This window comes from Hyposmocoma kahamanoa, unplaced genomic scaffold (genome assembly GCF_003589595.1).
Source record: "Hyposmocoma kahamanoa isolate Upper Pololo Valley unplaced genomic scaffold, ASM358959v1 101, whole genome shotgun sequence".
Classification (NCBI taxonomy): domain Eukaryota; kingdom Metazoa; phylum Arthropoda; class Insecta; order Lepidoptera; family Cosmopterigidae; genus Hyposmocoma; species Hyposmocoma kahamanoa.
In genome coordinates this window covers 2,940,340-2,960,707 of record NW_020653333.1, presented here as the reverse complement: position 1 = coordinate 2,960,707, position 20,368 = coordinate 2,940,340, and the positions used below count along the sequence as shown (strand labels likewise).

At 33.0% G+C, this 20,368-nt stretch overlaps 1 protein-coding gene across 2 annotated transcripts; it reads right to left on the bottom strand.

The window, feature by feature from the left end:
• Positions 1 to 3,447: 3,447 nt before the first annotated feature.
• LOC113230656 (longitudinals lacking protein-like) lies at positions 3,448 to 19,665 on the bottom strand. 2 transcript variants are annotated; one of them, XM_026464676.1, is made up of 5 exons: positions 19,538 to 19,665; positions 19,232 to 19,347; positions 12,406 to 12,492; positions 7,147 to 7,293; positions 3,448 to 5,508 (listed from the first exon to the last, which is right to left on the bottom strand). In XM_026464676.1, exons 2-5 carry the CDS (start codon positions 19,325 to 19,327, stop codon positions 5,452 to 5,454), a joined length of 387 nt encoding a protein of 128 aa, XP_026320461.1. In that variant the 5' UTR covers positions 19,328 to 19,347; positions 19,538 to 19,665; the 3' UTR covers positions 3,448 to 5,451. The 2 variants fall into 2 exon arrangements, with proteins under 2 accessions (XP_026320461.1, XP_026320471.1); XM_026464686.1 differs by having other exon boundaries at positions 19,232 to 19,355; positions 19,538 to 19,594.
• Positions 19,666 to 20,368: the final 703 nt, after the last annotated feature.

Genomic DNA, 20,368 nt, shown 5'->3' with positions numbered 1-20,368 from the left:
TTTCTTTATTTTAATTGCGTCTGTGTATGACGAAAACAAATTTTCATTTTAAACATTCTTTATTTCGCCCCTCTCCTCGTAATTCGATTAGTAATTTATTTTTCACCTCTCTAGCTCGGAAAGGCTTTCTTTCTCATTACAAATCTGCGCGCAAAAGCGTTATTTCCACGCTAGCGTGGAAAAGGTTTTTGAAATTCGAAATTGACGATAGATTTTTCGATGAAAATAAAAACTGGTTTGTTGTAGTTCAACTGTTTTTCTTTCATCTACCATTTTCCTCGCTATAGTGAGGTGAACAGTTGTGTGTTTCGCCCGGCAGTAAAGTTGTTTCGCGTCTCGTGCCTTCAAACCCTCGCTGCTCAGGTTTCTAATTTTGAACTACTCGCTTCACTCGTGGTTCAATCTTAGAATCCTTCGCTTGTTAAGGTTTCAATAGAAGCACTCGTGACAAACAACAACTTTGCAGCCGTGCCTAACAAATAGCCATTGTAATTCTTTGTTTGCCGCTGATTAATTTTCAGGTTATTTTTCACAAGTAGTAAGAACGGATCAAATATGAAAAAAAATTCCTGTTTTTATGATGCCGGTTGTAGTGGTCTAGGGTCTTAATTTAAGAGAACACCGTTCAATTATGCATGTTATTAAATGACGCGGAATTTTGACTGATTTGTCCGTCTATAGTACTGTTTTAAAAAAACTTATGGTATTTTAATGTATTTTCGGTTAAAATGAAATGTCAAACTCGTTGTAAGAGTTAAAGTTACTTATAAAAATATCAACTACGCAGTTAGGAAAGGGGCGATTTAAAAATAACTAAATGAGCTGTTTAAAATACCACAAAATGGCCAGAATCGAATTTGTAGGCCTTTACAATTTACACTAGTATTGCAATACTGGAGGTTTTGCACCAGCTTATGTCTAAAAAATAGTTTTTCGGTGTTCCATAAGAGAATGAATGAATTAGCGATGGGCGATAGTTACTAAAAATAATTGAAATAATTCGATTGTTGATATCAGTTACTTACTAATTAACAACTACACTTTTTGATTGTTGATCAAATATTAGTAACAGCATTAATTGTTAATAAATTAGTAATAGGATTGATTGGTAATAAATTCGTAATAGGATCGATTGGTACTAAATAAGTAATAGGATCATTTTTTTTACATTCAGTAGTATAGTACAGAGGACTTTTTTAAGACACCGAAAATTTAATTAGTAATTACTAATTTAGTAACGACGTAAAAGACGACTAAATAGAATATAGGATAATGCAACTATCGCTTTATTCGATATTTTTTTAGTAACAATTGCCCATCGCTAATGTGAATCCAAAATAAATTTATATTAATTTTTCTTGCATCTCTTATTATCGTTATCGGTTGGAAAAGGACAGAAGATTTCTGCAATACAAAATATGCCGTATATGAAGTCTTCTGACCTTTTCTTAACTTTAACAGAAGAAAGAGATGCATATATGAAATTAGTTTGATGTAATTCCCGTGAGTTTTACAAGGGTAGGTATTAAGAGTATATCTACACGTACGTAGTATGTTACGTAGGGTATACTACCTTTATATACTACATATTATTTAACTTGTATGTCGATTTGTATTCATATCAAATTATACGTTAGTTTTGGTGTCTATGTGATTTAATATTCTTAAACCTAGCTTGACAGATCTGGAAAAGAATTGTCGTCTCTTTCACTGACTATTAAGACCAACGTACACGACGAGAGTTGCTCGTCACTAAGATACGATTATCGAAAGAATATTATAGTTTTTTCGTGTAAAAATTCGCGATTATCACCCTTCCACATTGGCGACAACCTCGCCATTATCTAACAAACATTTCCGTGTAAACTAACCAGTGTTGCAAAGGCCTTTGAGTCGTAAATTTAATATCAATACCTGAAAAATTTTTGCTGCAAGTTACACGTAAATTTTAGAACAAACTATCGTAAACAACGTAAAAATTTTGCAAAATTCGCTATTTTCGTAAAACTAGTCATATTGTTTGACACGTTATTGCATATCTAGTTATCAAGTTACACTTACGACAACACTACGCCGTTGTCTTGTTGTAATTTTTTGTTTTAAATCGACATACAAATTTGTGTCACAAATCTGTAAATCATTAGTTATTTTTAAGGCAACTGTTGGTGAAGGGAATCAATAAGTTATTTAATTACAATAAAACTGGCCAAATTAACACTTGCAGTTCGAAAAACTCATCACCAATCATCTTACGTATGTATTGGCTTAGGGCGCGTTTATGTTAGACCAGTAGCAGCACACAAGTTGCCAACTTGCTTAGTGGAAACTACAGTTGAGGAGCTTCGGAACAAAAATCGACGAATCCAATTTTTGAATGAATGTGTTCAGATCCATTTGAAACGTATTTAGTTGCTGTTTAGGTTGGTGACGGGTGCAGTGGCAGTGCCCCTCAGGTATTTGCGATTTAAAGTTCTGAGTGGCACTGCAACTGTTATGGACAGGCGTGTGTAGCTTACCACCAGGCGCACGACTTGTTCGACCCGTCACTTGATATTATAATAAAAAAAGAACATTCATACAAACGTACAAAAATTACCGTTTGGTATTAAAAAATAAGACCAAGTCAAAATGTGATTTATCGGTTTTTGTCATCGCTCCTCAAATTGAAAATAATAATAATACCAATAGTTAAATATTATGCTTTTGTGTGATTTACTAACACATAATTTAGGCTGCAATTGCATCGGGCAAGTTGGTTGTAAGCGAGTAAATGTAACGAAAATAATAACTTATATTACGCAATATTTTTGGACTACTTGTTTATTTAATTGCAGTTACTGATATAAGAAAGTAAATGACGGTATAATATTCTTAAATTTGGGGGATAAAAACTATACTTTGGTAGTTAGGTAACTCGGTATGGGAGCAATAAGGTAAAGATGGATATTTTCGTTATTTAAATTGGAGGAACAGGTCCTGTAACCTCATTCTCCGTCCAACATCCGTCCAAAAAAAAAATACTGTGAAATAAGTAACATTCGACCAAATTAAAACACGCATGATACGAATGAAGCTTCATACTTCACATTGTCTTTTTTTATTTGACAGTATTCTGGACGGAGAATGAGTAGACTCCCAGGGCTGAACAGAGTATTTACACTTTTAAATAAAACTTTAGAGAGTTAATACTTATAAATAAAAACAATTCTTGTTCTATAGTGTTTGAAAATTTATGCATTATTTTAATGTCCATATATACAAGGTTATTTGGAAAGCATTAACAATCTCTTAGGACTATATTACTAAGATCATAAAAACAACACTTTTGTTCCATGAGTTTTATTGATCATTCATCAGATTTTACTTTCGTACAAAAATAGAAATATTTAAATAGATCGCTCTGTAGTCTGTCTTTTTTGAAGACGGAGTAAAATGACATTTGCAGGTTTGTCAGTTTTCATAAAATAGTCATGTAGTTGTTGTCGACAGGTTTGACGATAAATTGTGAAAGTAGGTAAAATTTTGCCAAAAATCGTCTTAATTGCGGATGATACCACGTTCTAATGATTGCGTTATTGTATTTATTATTCTTATTTTGACAGTTGGCCTTAATAGGCCAAAATATTCGATACTAATGTATCGAAATGAATTTTTTATTCATAAACATTTTAATAACGACATGTGGATATGATTATGTATACCAAAATTAAAATCAACAACATTGAAGTATGTCTCCTATTTCTATCTTTCAAAAATTGACAATTCAAATAAACCTGTGCCCAGCAGTTGGACGAATAATGGGCCGATAATGATTCAAATGAAACAAGTTCGACTATTTATCGCATAAGCGTAACAAACATTCTGTCGATAGAATATTTATCGACTGCAATCACTAGCTGCTTGCAAGCGGGCAACACTGGCCGATGAACTGTCATTTTACTCCATCTTCAGAAAAGACAGACTATAAATGATGATAACTCTGTGCGGTAATAAAAGAAGTGCTAGCGTAAATACCAGTCCTATGCAAAATGCAGGAGTGGAGGTGGGGGTCGTCGAGGAGGACGCTTGCACGTTTGAACTTACTACCTGACTGCTAAATACATTATCTAAAGTTGTTGTTTATAATATCAGTAATATAGTCCTGCGAATTTGTTCGTATTTTACAAATAACCCTGTATAGTGACAGCACGGCTGATTCAAGTAAGTATGGATGACCAACGATCGCAAAAAAAATAGAACTAAAGTAATTTCAATTTAAAAGTAGGGCGCGCCTCTAGAGCTTCATTTTTGCCGTTGAAAAGAAAAAAAAAACAATATTTGAAGAGAAATAAAAATAACGTCTAAAAGAATAGACTTGTTACATGCTCTTATATTATTTAATAGTTTGTTCATTGACAAACCAGGTCAGTTTTTTTACGCGTTTACACATTATAAGTTACTTGCATGCAACTCGTTTTGTGGAAACATTCATGTGTGTGCTGCAGAGCAAGTTGATCAGTGCGAACACGCCTTAAAATGAAACCGTCAATAACATTGATATGGTTTTTTGGTTGTAATGTATTTATATGTACTATTGTGACATTGTGTTGGGAAAGCAAGTACGCGATATTTAGAAAGATGAAAATTCTAAATACCACTTAACGTAGAACCCTGACATAGTAAAGTATACTAAGATGTCTGGGTCTGAGAGAAAATTTGTGTATATATAAAAGCGTGCAATAGAAGTACTTATAAATTGTAAAATTTACAACATATTAAATTATACAATGTTTCTAATTCTGGCGCAAGTTAATTTATAAGTCTGATGGAAAAAATATTAATTATTTGTCTAAAGGTGTTGTATGTTATTGTTGTGTGTATATTGTGGTTACACACAACATAAATACGTTACGCTAAAATGTATAGGCACATACTTGTAAGTTAAAAGCGTAAGTCTTGACAACAGAAAAATACTGTTCATTGTCTAAAAATGTGTATGTTGTGTTGTGTTATGTTTAGATATTGTGTATATATCGGTGTTTTTCATTTATTTAGGCACACAGCAATCTAAAGTGTAGAAGTACGGTTTGTTTAAAAAATATGTTGTGTTTCCTTATGGAAACAAGTCTTGTACGTAGTCGCACGAGCATCTCTACTGCAACAACTGCTGATTGTTAGTAGAGTTAACGTGCTGTTGCGAACGATGACTTCATCCAAACTGCTTTCCAACTGCAGGTTTTTGCAATCTCAATGCAGTTGGAGAGCACTGGGAGTAGCATGTCTGACTACACCCCTATGTGTAGAAAAATTATTGTTGCATTGATTTTGTATTTTGAAATTCGAACGGAAAGACACTGTATGGTCTGAAAATCTGTATGTTTTAATAGAACTGTGTATTTTGTGTCATGTAATGTGTTGATAAGTTAGATTGGTGTTCCTGGTACACTAAGAGTCTTTAGGGCACTAAAACTGTTAGCCTTCCCTCTTGATACTGGGCATTTGTGGTGGCGGCTCAGCAAGACCCTTAACCTGTAACGATAAACAAATACATGATTTTAATGATAATTTTTCATTACCACTGCTATTAAGTGTCAGTTCATCTAAAGGTGAAATCATACAAGCTGCATCACGAGTGCAGTTCACCAACAACATCGACACTGCTATCCAACATCTATTTTACAGTTGTGATGCAGTAGGATTGCAGCTCGTATGGCAGTTTAAAGATTTTAAATATCAACTGGAATCATATTACGGAAGTTCTTGACTGTTCATCATTCGAAAATTAAATAAACTGGTCGCTTTGAAGTGAAACAATTGACGACAATTGTTTCGAATTCGGCCTGGCCAATCGTGTATACTCGATGGTCGAATATTATTTGACAGTAATTATTTCGGACCGATGTCAGACAGAGAAAGACAGTAGACCCCCAGGGCTAAACAGAGTATTTACACTTTCAAATACCAATGCAAAAAAAGAGCTCTGAGGTGTGATGATGTAGTGGCCAGGATAGAAAAGGGAATGCGTTGATAGTTTGGTCATTAGAAAAAACAGATGTTGGTACATTGACGGCTCAAATTAATAGAGCGAATTTGGATGGACACATGGGTAGAAATAGAGCTCAATGTATCTCGAACAGATTGGGAATGTCTTAAAAAAGGACAGGTTAAAACATGGAACAAAAAAACCAGTGGAAGTGCCTTCAGCCTCGATTACTATTAGAACCGATGTCGCCAAAAGTCGCACACTCTTAACTTAAAACACTAATTCACAAATTTTGGATTGTTAATATAATTTAAACTTTACCCTGTTGGCACATCGTTCAAAGATCAATACAATCAATACCTATTATTACAAGTTACGACGTTTTGATATTGTATTGAAATTTCAATCAATGTGCTGTCATCTAGCGGTTCATTGCTGAACGACGACGAATTGGACTTATTAGTTTAGTTCTCAGAACAAGAAGCGACCATATTGCAGGGGCATAAGCTTTACTTTCGTTTTATTGCAACAAAAAATACTTCGATAAACAGAAAATTTATTAAAATAAGACTTTTCGATGACATGAAATACCACCACGGGTAATATTTTTGGTTCAGCTATCATTTTTGCACCCCAAAATAGCACAATAAGGCATTTTTCTATAGTCCATTTGTTTAGGTACTTAACTAAATGTAAACAATCTTGATACATCTTTTTATTGAAACACATGCTTTACAAATCAATAGGTATAAAAATAGGCATGCAATTTCATATGAAGCTAAGTAATTGTATTTTGTATTTGAAGGTAAGGGAAAATCATTTTATAAATGTATATTTCATTAAATAGACATCTCAAGATTGTTTACATTTAGTCAAGTACCTAAACAGATGGACTATAGAATTTTAGAGAATTTGCTCGAAATAAATACACAACCGTACCATTCAAAGCGAAAATTGCAACCTGAGCTCAAATAGGTCTTTCGTGACCTATAGTTGGCACGTGTCTGACGCTAACTAACCACTTCTACTATATTTATTGTTCTGTGGATTAAAAGTACCATGAAGAGTCCTTTAGAGGATGACGAGATTGACATGAGTGCCTGCCTACGCCAGTAGGAGAAAGGCATGATTATATGTATTATGTTGCCTGTATATATAAAGCTGTGGGTATAGGTTGGGTGTACCTTCAATCTAGCTGCTGTCTTGAGGAAGGCGGGCAACTGTTCTTGCGAGACGTTGACCTCTCCGGCGTACATGAACTCGAGGATCGCTTGCAGGTGCAAATACGACACGTCTTTCAGGATTATTATAGGGTGCTTCGAGGGGTTCTCCTGGAATTCAAAACATAATATTTTTAATGTAACACAAAATGTATACTCAAGCTGTTAGTTAATAAGCGTTCACAAGCCGGACAGAAAAAGCTTACATGCAATAAGAACGAAAACTGACCGCGTCATTTTTGCTCTTATTGTATGGATATAAAGCAGTTTTCTGAACGGCTTAATGGAATTCCGTGTTGATAATGTTGTAATCCCCTAAAAGTGGTGTTATTTAGCTAATGTTATTGAAAAATATATGAAGTTTCTTTTTAAAAGGCTGGCTGATTAGGAGAATGGGTGTCTATTTATTAGTCCTGTGTTCGATCCTCGGCCAGGTTAAAGTAGAAAGTTCAATATAAGTTTTCTATTATTCGTAGCAGTAGAGCTTCTTGTGAAAAAGTTCGTTCAGGGTAGTACTGCCACCTTACCAATTTCTGCCGCCAAGCAGTAATGTCATCATTACTGTGTTCCAGTTTTGAAGGGTAAAGGTGCTGGTGAAATTACAGGCACAGGGGACTTCTCAACTTATGCCTCAGGGTGACGGACGCAGTGGTAGTGCCCCTCAGATCTTTGCAATTAAAGCTCTGATTGGCACTGTAACTGGACAGGAGTGTAGATTACCATCAGACGCGCGACTTGTTCGTCCCGTCACTTGATATAAATTTACAAAAAAAATTGTCTCGGATCAGGGGATCTACTTCCCACTATTCCCAGGGGATCTACTTCGTCCGATATTCGTCCATAACAATTACTGTAAAATAAGTAATTCTCGACCAAATCACAAAACAAAGTCCATGGCACCCGCGACACAGGGTTTTCCCTAGTGCGGGGCTATGATGAGTGTGGGCGTTATTATTATTATTATAATTGTCTTATAAGTAGGTCAAGCATTAGTGCGATTTTCCACTAAGCGGGTAGGCACGGGCGAACGCAGTTGTAGGCTAGTCTTACTTCAGAGTCGCGGCCGTAGCAATGGGTATGGTATAATGACTTATTTGAATGAATCGACCCCTACTACGTAAAGTATCGTATGTCGAAATGGCCAAGTTTACAGGGGAGCGTTTTAAACTTTTGTATTCATTGAAAATGAGCTTAACACGTGACTTTAGCATTTCTCAGTTTTATTCGGCAAACTCGTTACTCACATAGAGTATTATAAAATCCAAGATATCGGTAAGATAAACAACCACAATTTATTTTAATATTTTACAGTAATTGTTTCGGACTGATGTCGGACAGAGAACAGGAGTGTTTGTGATACCGTCGTTGTTTCCGATTTCTATAACACAAGTGCGTTATACTAAAAATAGTCTAGAATGATCCCTGTGACAGTTAAAAAAAAATTAAGATCTATAGTCCATCTGTTTAGGTACTTAAATAAATGTAAACAATCTTGAGATGTCTATTTAATGAAATATACATTTATAAAATGATTTTCCCTTACCTTCAAATACAAAATACAAATACTTAGCTTCATATGAAATTGCATGCTTATTTTTATACCTATTGATTTGTAAAGCATGTGTTTCAATAAAAAGATGTATCAAGATTGTTTACATTTAGTTAAGTACCTAAACAAATGGACTATAGTATTGCTTAATTACGTAGTTAATTTCTCGACGATGACTGGGGCTTTTCCTTCTCTCTGGTGTGCTCATGTAATCCCTCTTCCAAAAGTTACTAAACCCAGTCACGTTCACAGTCCCCCAGAATTTGTGTGAAGAAATAGTGTTGGTTTTGTCTTTTACTCTCACATTATATATAATATACTGAAACAATTTATTTTTTTATTTTTGAAAAATTGCAATTCCTATAAAAGACTACCAAATTCAGAAGTTAAATAAAAACAGGGATTTAATCTACAAAACGAACCAAAATATTATTTAACAAGTGAAATAGTATATCGTTGTGACTCCACAGGTATGCGTGGACTTAGGTGTGGTTGAAGCCAATTTGCGACTCCAAGTGGAGTCATGGACTGTGAACGTGTTAAATAAAAATGATAATTGGATAATATTTTGTCTGTACATGCAACAATTTAAGAACAATATAAAACATCTTGCATTATTTTTTAGATCTTTTCACGTTTCCACTATTCTCAAAATCTTTTTTTGGAATAGTATCACCTTTGTTTACATTTTTGAACTTCATCGATTCGATTCGTGTTCTTTTTTGGAAGTTTACACAAAAGGAAAGCCGTGTATGTTCTTAGCATTAAGTAGGCGTGTATGTAAAGAACGTCATACATACATTTTATTCGCATAAACAATGTCGAGAGTCGATTGCACAGTCAATTGGGTGAATGAAAGCAATTGCTTTATTATTACTGTCTGCTCGTATGAGTGCAAAATTAATAGGACTATAGTATGGAAGTACTTAGATTTTTGCTATGTTATATATTGAAAATGAGACTATTTTGTTGTATATAAATTGAAAATGATATAACGTGCCGGGACGAACAAGTCGTGAGCCTGGTGATAATAATAATAAATCTTTTATTAACACACAACTGAGATCTATAAAAAATTATGTATGTTAGTCATACTTAAAACTATGTTAATTGCAGCAGAGCTCCTTGTGAAAAACTTAGTCCAGGAAAGTAGTTCCACCTTACCTATTTCTGCCGCCAAACGGTAATATGAGCATTACTGCGTTCCGGTTTTGAAAAGGGTGCTGGTGAATTACAGGCGTATCGATGTCTTACTTTCTCAAACTCGTATCTTACAGAGGGATTATTCAGGATGGCAAAATTTTCTATTTATTTTAAATTTCTTATCAAGGGGTTAATTTGGATGTATTACTTTAAGGGTAGTATTCTAGAACTCTACTCAATGCTCAAGTCAGGATTGCAATTGAAACACAAGCACTGGAAATACGACCCTAATGGCAGGGAGTTGAGTATGATTTCGAGTGCTTTAAACCCTACTCAAATCCTGACTTGAACATTGAGTAGAGTTCTAGAATACGACCATAAGAATAGATAAAGGCCAGTGTGTGAATATGAAAGAAATATGATGTAAAATCAACCCGCAAAATTTATATATACAATCCATTTTTTGCATTTTCTCTTCTGTCCTTTGAGATACGAGTTCCAGTAAGTAAAGCGACGATATGGAACTTGTCAACTTATATCTCATGGTGGCCATCATAGCGTGCCGGTACTGTAAATCTAGTAAAAGATCTGAATTGTGTATATTTGTCTTTTTTAAACAACTGAAATTCAAATCGCATCGTAATAAGTAATAAGGTCCACATGACAAAATGACAACTTTTCAGCAAAGAAGTTAAAGATTTTACGTACGAAACAAGTCGACAACTTTTTCGTGCTTAAATATGAGAGAGTTATATAATTTCACATATATAATAAAGTTTGTTTTTTTTTGAAGATGGAGTAAAATGACAGTTCATTGCGCCAAAGTGTTGCCCGCTTGCAAGCAGTTGATAAAATATTCCATCGACTATCGACTAAATGTTGGTTATGCTTATGCGGCCAGTTGAAAATTGATGTCCATCGAAAATATACGTTATAAAATAATATAACTTTTATTAATAAAACTTTGAACTAAGTTGGAAAATATATGAACTTTTAAAAATACGTGAAAACATATATAGAATACGTATTGTAAACGTTTTTGAACGACTTACATTTTGACGTTTTATAAACAATAAAATTTACCACGGGCCACTACTCAGAACACCAGACCACAACTAATTTAGAATAGTTCGTTTTTTCAAATTGGTCATATCGGGAATCGAACCCAAGGACCTCCCAATTAAGCGTCTTGTTTTTGTGTAATTAAAATGGCAACTTGTCTGTTGTAAAATGACAAAAACCATACCAACAGAAATACTGGTAATCAGTAAATAAACAACAATAGTTCTGTTGTTGGTTCGATTTATTTGCACTCAAATGTATTTCCATATAAAACTACATCTTTGCCTACACCTTGTTGTGTTGTTCATAATATAACATCCTCGTACTGTTTACAATTCGCTATCCGCGCTCATAACTATACGGGCTCAAATTACTGTGTTATTTGGGAAGATTATTAGTAATATCGCAGTTATAATGGGAAAAATAATTATTTCACAAAAACATCTTTAGTGACAGCAGACCTCCTTGTGATGTAAACATTATTGCTTTGAAGGGCAAGGATATCAGTAAAATTACAGGCAAATGGGACTTGGCAACTTATGTCTCAGGATGACAGGCGCAGTGGCAATGTCCCTCATATCTTTGCAATTTAAATCTCTCAGTGGCATTGCAACTGCTATAAACAGGCGTGCCGCTTAACACGCACATGACTTTCTTACAAATAGCATGGTCATCCTCGTTTAAATTTGTAACATATTATTCGCATTTGATATATTACCAAAACAATGTAAATGTTTAATTTTGCATTTTTAGAATTCTCACTTTTTTAAATTCTTGATATTACATTCTTTACTTTTTGCTAGTTCTAAAATTAAATTATCCAGAGAGAACTTGGCCCCTTTTTAATATTTACGTTGTTTTTTTGACGGCATCAGTTTGAGACCTGACGTATGCCGCTCGGTAACACTTGATCAAAATAAAACATCCAAAAATGTGCTATAAATATTAGGGAATGCAGCACATCTTACAATACAAAATTAAATTCTTTATTATTTAGAAGCAGTGGAGTTCCTTGTAAAAGAGTTCGTCTAGGATAGTACAGCCACCTTATCTATTTCTGCCGCCAAGCAGTAATGTCAGCATTACTGTGTTCCGGTTTTGAAGGGTAAGAGTGCTGGTGAAATTACAGGCACATGGGACTTGTCAACTTATGTCTCAGGGTGACGGGCGCAGTGGCAGTTACTCTCAGATCTTTGCGATTTAAAGCTCTGAGTGGTGAATGCAATTGTTATGGATAGGCGTTTCGCTTACCATCAGGCGCACGACGAATAAACGCACAAAAAAATGCCTGGTATTTTGGCTCCGATTTAGAGCGGCAAATGTTCTTGTAAATAGATATGAAATTAAACTTTCAAAACTGAGCTCCTGTATACATTGTATTGAACTGTATACTGTAAGTTGAAGACTTAAAGCTTACTTTTGATTGTTTTGGAAGAATAATATAGACTTTCTTAGAAAAATGTACTCACCTCTAATAAGCTTTTAAAGTATGGACTACACGCGGAGAGGACCATTTTATGCGCTTTACACGTTTGTCCTTCACACGCTAGCGTCACCTGGAAAAAAGACAATTAATTAATATAACATATTTCGTAATTAACTATGAACAGAATTGGTTAATTTAGGCTGTTACCAGACGCTGCAATCTGCATGAGCAAAGTCCATATACAGTATGTTTTTTTTAACTGGGACAGTATGGAGAAATCCGAAAATATAGGAGGTAAATGGAATCTGTCTTGGGAAATATTAAGCCTTTTTTATGAAAACAATTTTGCATGGCAAAGTTTTTGGTCAAGCGTGACTTGTTCATAATAATCTCAGTACAGACTACTAAAAAAACCGACCTCAAAAGTACGTGGAATTACATCTATTTGCTAAGTTTTATTACAATAACCTTAAATTCGCCACTACACAGGACATTGGAGATAATAACAATCGGTTCTCACTACTCAAAGAATATCGAGATAAAACCGCCTTGAATTGGAGAAATAGCAAAATCAACCATTAAAATAATTGCTCCTAAATTAAAGTTAGGCGCTAAAGAATCATGAAAATCGGTTCACAAATACCGGAGTTATCGCGTAACATACATATAAAACAAAAAAAAACATACAGTCGAATTGAGAACATCCTCCTTTTTTGAAGTGGTTTAAAAATGAATAAACGAAAAGCATTTTTATGCAATTTTTAGTTAAAGGGCTAGTGGCAAATGCCATGAAAAATACCTATATTGACAGATCAGATGTTATTGTTATTCTTCTTACAATCTAATTAACCAATTGTAATAACGTATTGCAACATTTTAGCGTTAAGTGTTGCTGTTTTTGTGTCTAGTAAAGATGTCTACCACACTTTTGCTTTAAATAATTCTTAAAAAATGCAGGTCACAATTATTTTTTTTATTATTCTGCTAGGATCTTTATTTCAAGCTTATATCTAGCAAAAAAGCTCTGTAATTTATTTTAATGTTAATATAAAAGACTCAAGTTTCTTATAAGGACGATTTAATTGTATACGAAGAAAAAAATCGGGACAGCATAAGTTGGTCAAATTTAATAAAATGTTTTTCATAAATTGTATTTATAATACCTAATCCAAACATGTACATTTCCATGGTGGAAATTAATATTACAAGTTATTATAATATAAACTTGATTTATGTTCAATTTGCTATATTCTGTAAGGATCCCTGTGATACTATTATTTAGTTCTAACAACTGTATATATACCACGGTTGCAATAAATGATGAATAGAATTCATACTAGATGAATAATAGTTTCAGATTTCCTATTACTGTCCTAGTTAAAAAACACAGACTGTATACAACTGCATGCAGCCGACACTGTAAGCAGTTAGGAGCTCAGTGTATTAGGAATATGTTAGTATGTTGTAGTTTGTCACTGTATTCAGAACATTTATGATTCCAATTCTGCTAAGTCATTTTCTAGTTTTCTGTCCCCTTTTTTTGGTGGCAATTTTTATTATTCAAATATTCTAGAATATTACCATGAAATGTTATTTAATATACGAGTGTAGTATCCTGAAATATTATTTAATATTTCATGTTGTGATGGGTATACGTAGCGAAGAAGAGTAAAAAAAGACGCTTGGAGTTTCCAAATGTTCAATGGCGTTTATTGATGTAGTAGTATGATCGACATAAGAGACGTAATCGCGCTCATCATCGATGTCAGCTCCCACCCGGTAGAAACGGCAGCCGGCAATCTATGACGAGGACCGCCGATTCTATGAGCTTTCATACAAGGTACAATCGGTCTACTTTCCTGAATGGTCCACTTGTCCAAATGGTCTACTTTCCCATTTTGTCTACTTTCGCAATTCGTCTACTTTCCTGATCGGTCCACTTGTTTTTCCCGATTCGTCAATTTCCCATTTCGTCTACTTTCCTGTTTGGTCTACTTTCCCATTTGGTCTACTTTCCCGATAGGTCTACTTTTATCATGAGTCTACTCAGATAATCGCGCAAAAGCAGTCGGTTAGAACATTCTTCGCGCAAACATTTTTATACTTTAATGCTGGTAGTTAACATCTATACATGCAATCATAATTACAAAAAACACGTACACACAGCTACACACGACTGTTATAAATACTGGTTTCCCTTAGTTATTTTTATTTATGTATAGTTTAAAATCGTTACATTACATCTCTATTAAAATTGGTGTAAATTTAAATGGCATTAAGTTTGAAGTGGGGAGCCTGGAAGCCTAAGACACAGATCTGTGATCTAGTTTAGATTCCAGACTCCTACAAATTCTGTCACTTTAGAAAATAAGATATGTTTGTATGCCAACAATTGTAACCAAAATTTTATTATTGTCTTCTACCTTTTTTAAAAATTTTATTAATTAAATTATATTATTATTATTATCTTAAAAGTAGACCTATCGGGAAAGTAGACCGATCGGCAAAGTAGACCGATTGGGAAGTAGACCAAACAGGAAAGTAGACCAATTGTACCGAAGGGATCCAAGTAACCCGGTGGAAGTACTGGAGTGCCACTCATAGGCCCTATGATTCGATACAAAGCAATTTACTTTTGAAATTTAAATGGTAATTTACTTCGACAGCGCGTTCTATTTTGATTCCAACGCCATCTACCGGCAACGCGTGGTTATTAATAGTTCTCGTTCGTGGTGTTACAACGTAAATTTTACTTATTCGAATATTCAAATAATAAGTATTGCCACCAAAATTACGTAGAGAGAACAAACTTGAAAATTACCCAGATTGGTCGATAACTTTTTGTACTCAAATAGAAAAGATATAAAATTTCACATAATATACATAATTTGTTTCATATACTTCGTATCATTTATGACTTTCATTTGATGAAAGCACTTTTGACGTTTGATCACGTGGCCTTATTATACCTAGGGTACAATTGTTGAAATGTATTTGATTACAAACAACAAATAAACAATAGCTGATGTAACTATTTCGTATGACAACAATTTTATTGCTATGATAATAATAATAACGTACACACACACTCATTATCGCACAAACCCTATATCTATGATACCCATGGGTGTAATGGACACACATAGAAAACCAAAAATTATACCCAAATTCACGAAAGAAATAAATGTAATAGAATACGCCCAATAAATCAAATCATTAAAAGTGTAAAATTCAGTCAAACCGTGACCATGGGGCCTGTAAAGGGCCCGAAACGTCGCTTTGTTTGAAAAAACAAATATACGCGATTTAAATCCGGAAAAATAGCTTCATTTCCCATTAGAAGTGAGATTTTTCGGATATTGTATAATTATTGTATTTTTTGTCTTCATTAACGCAGCCATAGTGCTGTCGTCTATAGTGAAGCATTTTCTCCAATAATGTTAGCCACAATTTTCGCGGTTATTTGTGCGTCTTTCTAAAAAAGTTATTAATGTCGAAGAAAATACAATTTACGAATTTTAAAATAGTGATAAGCGGTTGCATGGAAATATATGTGGTGAGGAGTTATTAAAGTTTCAATAAATATTAATTGCAAGTCCCACCCGTCACAATGAAACATATATACTTTTATTTTAACTAATAAATATGCAATCTATTGGCATTTGCTTTTATAAAAGCAACAATTATGCTAAGGGTCATTATTTTAGCTTGGTTGGGCATTGTGCACGTAAATAGGAACGTAAATATTAAGATTTGGAAATGTGTCCCACCCGTCACAGCGATGGGTGGGACACACTTCTAAACGTTTTTACTTTGACTAAATGATTGTATTTTCATGGATTCGACTTTTTACGACGTTTACTAGGTGTAACAGTTGGTTTAATTTCGGAGTTCAACATTTGGTGTGTTAAATTGTGACGATTGGGACACCATTTTGTGACAGGTGGGACAAGTTACCTTTGAATCCATAGAATTTAAAAAATACACTATTTATATGTAGATCCATAATTTGTAAGCTTTTCATAGTTAAGATATTTCAATACATAAAAAAAGACAATTAAAAAGTGACAGCATTTTTCTGATGATTTTTACTACCAGGAAATTCATGAGAAGTCTGTCTCCAGTAGTTTTAACTATATATTAGAGCAAAATTTCTAAAATTTGATATATATACTTTTAATTTTCTAAGTGTCCCACCTGGCACACTTAGAAAATTAAAAGTTTTGAGTATAAATAATGTCATAAATTTATGTAAATGGTCGCAGTTGAATTGCATATCTGGCTTCATGATATTTTCATTTTAAGTCCAATTAACCAATGGTTAGGGAGAAATTACTTAAAATTCAAGAAAAAAGGAGTCAAAATGTCCCACCCGTCACTTTGGAACGGCCGAAAAGACGTTTAGTATATTAGTTACAAAATTGCTTAAAAGTTTTTGATCAATCAAACATTGTTTAAGATCAGGGCATTGAGTACTGAAAATGCGAGGTGATTCGAATTGAGTGTCCGGGAGTGTATTATTATAGATAATTAAATGAATAAAATAATGTACTCATTGTAAATGCAAGAATATCTTTTGTATTTAGAAGATATAAATGCCAACAATGATAAATATCTTTTATTGTTGCAAAAAACAACATATTTTTAACTATCAATAGACATCTCTCTGATTGCTTTGAGACATATTTTCATTGTAACTGGAAAATATGGACTTATATTTGAAATAATACATATTTTGTAAATTTTATAGTAAAGATGAAGAGGAGACATTTTTCTTTAGAAATGTTACATACAGATTTAAGAGAGGATGAAACAAAGTTTTATATCAGAAAAAAATACTTGATATCAATATCTCGAAAGTTACCAAAACTTGCATTTTCGGATTTTCCTGCTCAAAATACACCTAATAATTCTTTTTCAGGTTTATTTTCGATTAAGTTTGTAATTATTCTGTACTCCATTGTTTAGTCTAAGAAAAATAAAATCAACAATCTCGCATGATTATTGCAAGTATGTATTTTGCACACTTTTACACTTGCATGTTTATAACAAACTAACTTTGTAATATTGTTCCTGAGAATCTTTAAAACTGATAGCGTTTTTGTACTTTTAAAATGTATGACCAATTATTAGAATGACCAGGCAGCAATAAAATATTTGTATTGACAAATTGTAATATCCATAGTCAGAGTAATATTATGTTATAGTTTATAGTAAATATATTTCTTTTTTATTTGCCATATATAAATAATAAATAACTGCCAAAGTACTTTTTACTATAATAAAAATCTAAGGGTCGTATTCCAGAACTCTACTCAACGCTCAAGTCAGGATATGAGCAGACTTGAGTATGATTTGACGCACTGGAAATACGACCCTAATGGCAAGGACTTGAGTATGATTTTCAGTGCTCACTGCAATACTCATGTCCTGACTTGAGTATTGAATAGAGTTCTGGAATACGACCCTAAAAGAGTTTATTATTTATTTCTGAGAAACTATAAATATTCTTAATATAAGAAAATAGTGGTTTTTATATTTAATTTGGTCATACATTATATTAAAGTACTGTATGTACTAATGAGTAATGTTATTTTTAAAATTTTTAATCGCTCCTGTAAAGCTGCAGCTTTTCCTTTTAGATGTAAACTTGGTGTGGTGGTTGACGTGTTAGTTATGCCAAGGATAGCAGTAATGTTCATTTCTCATAGATCATGTTCAAAGAGTTACTTTTAATATTGCATAAAAAAAAGAACAGGGCAATACATGTAAAAGTGAAATTATTACACTGTGTCTATACACATTGGTGTGTGAAAATTAATTCGGTTAATTCTTACAAAATATGTCCTTTTGGTTTAAAAAAAAGTATTTGATTCTTGCTGTAAAATAAATATTTAATAGCTAATATAATTCAATTGCTTCTAATGCCTACATAAAATATTGATTATTCTATTTAAATAGAAATAATAATAATATAAAAATGTAGCCAAAAGCATCCCCTCACTATGTCCCAAGTTCCATAATCAAATAGTCTGTGCTTTAAATCTTAAACATTGGATCAAATAAAATATGTTTTTGGGAAATTAAAACTATCGTGTGGTAAAAACATGATAAATAAATTTTGAAAATGTGTATTATTCATGTTCCAACTAAAAAAAACAGTCCTTTACATTTCTACCTTCACTCGATTTGTGTACGCATTTTTAATATTTGGTAAATGCATGTATACCTTTTTGCAAGTTAGCATCACTGTTAACATTTCAATACGTAATTCAACTTGTGTGTGTAAAAAGTTTCTATTACAAAAAGATTTAATTAAAAATTCTAAAACTTACATTTTTGTCAGTAATTCGCTCACATCATATAGAAAGAAGTTAAGCATTTGATTTTATTTATTAGCTATACACTCAGATGAGTTATTGGTAGCAGTAAGCTTACACAAAATATTAAGTCTAAAAGTAAGTTTATATCACAATTTTTTTTAGGTTTGTTTTGATTTCTTCATTCCCTCACTCTCAAATGTTCTGACTACCATCTTCTTTTTTTAAGTCATTTATTTTGGGGATCACTACATCATCAAAAATTATTTACATAAGTACTATGAAATTTACGAAAAACAAATAAATTCTTCATATAAATGTTTGTCCTGAATTGCCCATTTAATTTATAATTATATTTATGTTTTTTACTTTTGTTATAAACAGGGACTACAAATCAGCACAAGCTACAACCTTAACATATCCCTTATTATAAACATTACAAGTAAATGCGTGATACATTGTGAATATTAAAAAAAAAGGGTACCTACTATGAACAAAATGTAGTAGAAAAGTGAGGTTATGATTAGAAGATCTATTGCTCATACTCACGTCTGTGAAGCTTTTTTCGTCCCTCAAATGCCTGAAGGAGGTCACCATGTTTGTCTGGAAGTCGTTCCACTTCAGGAAAAATTGCTGATCGCCCATTTTGCTTTATTTTTACGAACCTACAAATTTGTTTACAAATAAATAAACAAATAAAGATCAATTTCCTCATTAACAACTTCGAAGCGAAGTTTAAAAGACAAAGTTATATTGGTAATTTCTCCAAAAAGCCGAAACCTTAAAATAGAATAATAATAGTGCAATTTTAGAACACTTCCTACGTCACTAAGTAATGCATAGAAACAAGCTTACCCTTGGTTTAAACTATTTTTTGGTTTTAACGCCACTAAACGGCACCTCGGCCGCGGTACAAGGACACCGCGTAATGTTTCGCAACTATCACAAGAAGTTAAGCAATTGATTCAAAATATAAAGACGCTCTTGTGAATAAATTACGGACTTCTTTCTATTTCTTCAACAAAATTCCTTTTCCTTCGCTCACTTCACTTTTTTTCAACAAGCTTCTATCGGTGTTGCTAGGTTAAAGAAAATAATAATTTTAAACAAGCTATATTAATAAGTATGTAACTAAAAACTATTATTTTCAGTTATCTAGAAGCGAAAGTAACTAGTATTGGCAGCGCCATCTATTAATAATTAAGGGTTCTTTTATGTCAAGTACCACTCGAACCATTGGACATGGCGCCATCTAGCGTCGAGTAGCAAAACTAAAATGTTTGTACTTCTAAGAATTTTAGTTTTTCAATCAGATTCAGATATTGCATTACGGCAGAAAGGGCGACTTATTATCGAGTGTTGATATTTGATTTCATTGAAATAAAAACTACTTTAGTAGGAGTTTAGTTTTAAATGTAGGATAAAGTTTAGGTAAGTTTCTAATTGAAACAAAAAGGCATTAAAAGAAAAATGTAATTTTATTAATACACATTATGTATTTCACAAAAAACGTTTTTAAAACGACACTCATAATATTGCAAAAAAAAGAAAGAGAGAGGCAAAACGTGAATAGTAAAACATCTTACTATTAATAATAATAAATTTTATCAATTACACCATGCATAGAATTGGTAGAATATTAATTTATAATTAGGAATATTTTAATAATTATTTTAAACCACACAA

Coding starts and splice junctions, on each gene's coding strand:
- LOC113230656 (XM_026464676.1), bottom strand. CDS start 19,327: ATGGGCGATCAGCAATTTTTCCTGAAGTGGAACGACTTCCAGACAAAC. Junction 12,493..19,231: donor ACGAAAAAAGCTTCACAGAC/GTGAGTATGAGC, acceptor TCTTTTTTCCAG/GTGACGCTAGCGTGTGAAGG. Junction 5,509..7,146: donor AGACAGCAGCTAGATTGAAG/GTACACCCAACC, acceptor TTATCGTTACAG/GTTAAGGGTCTTGCTGAGCC.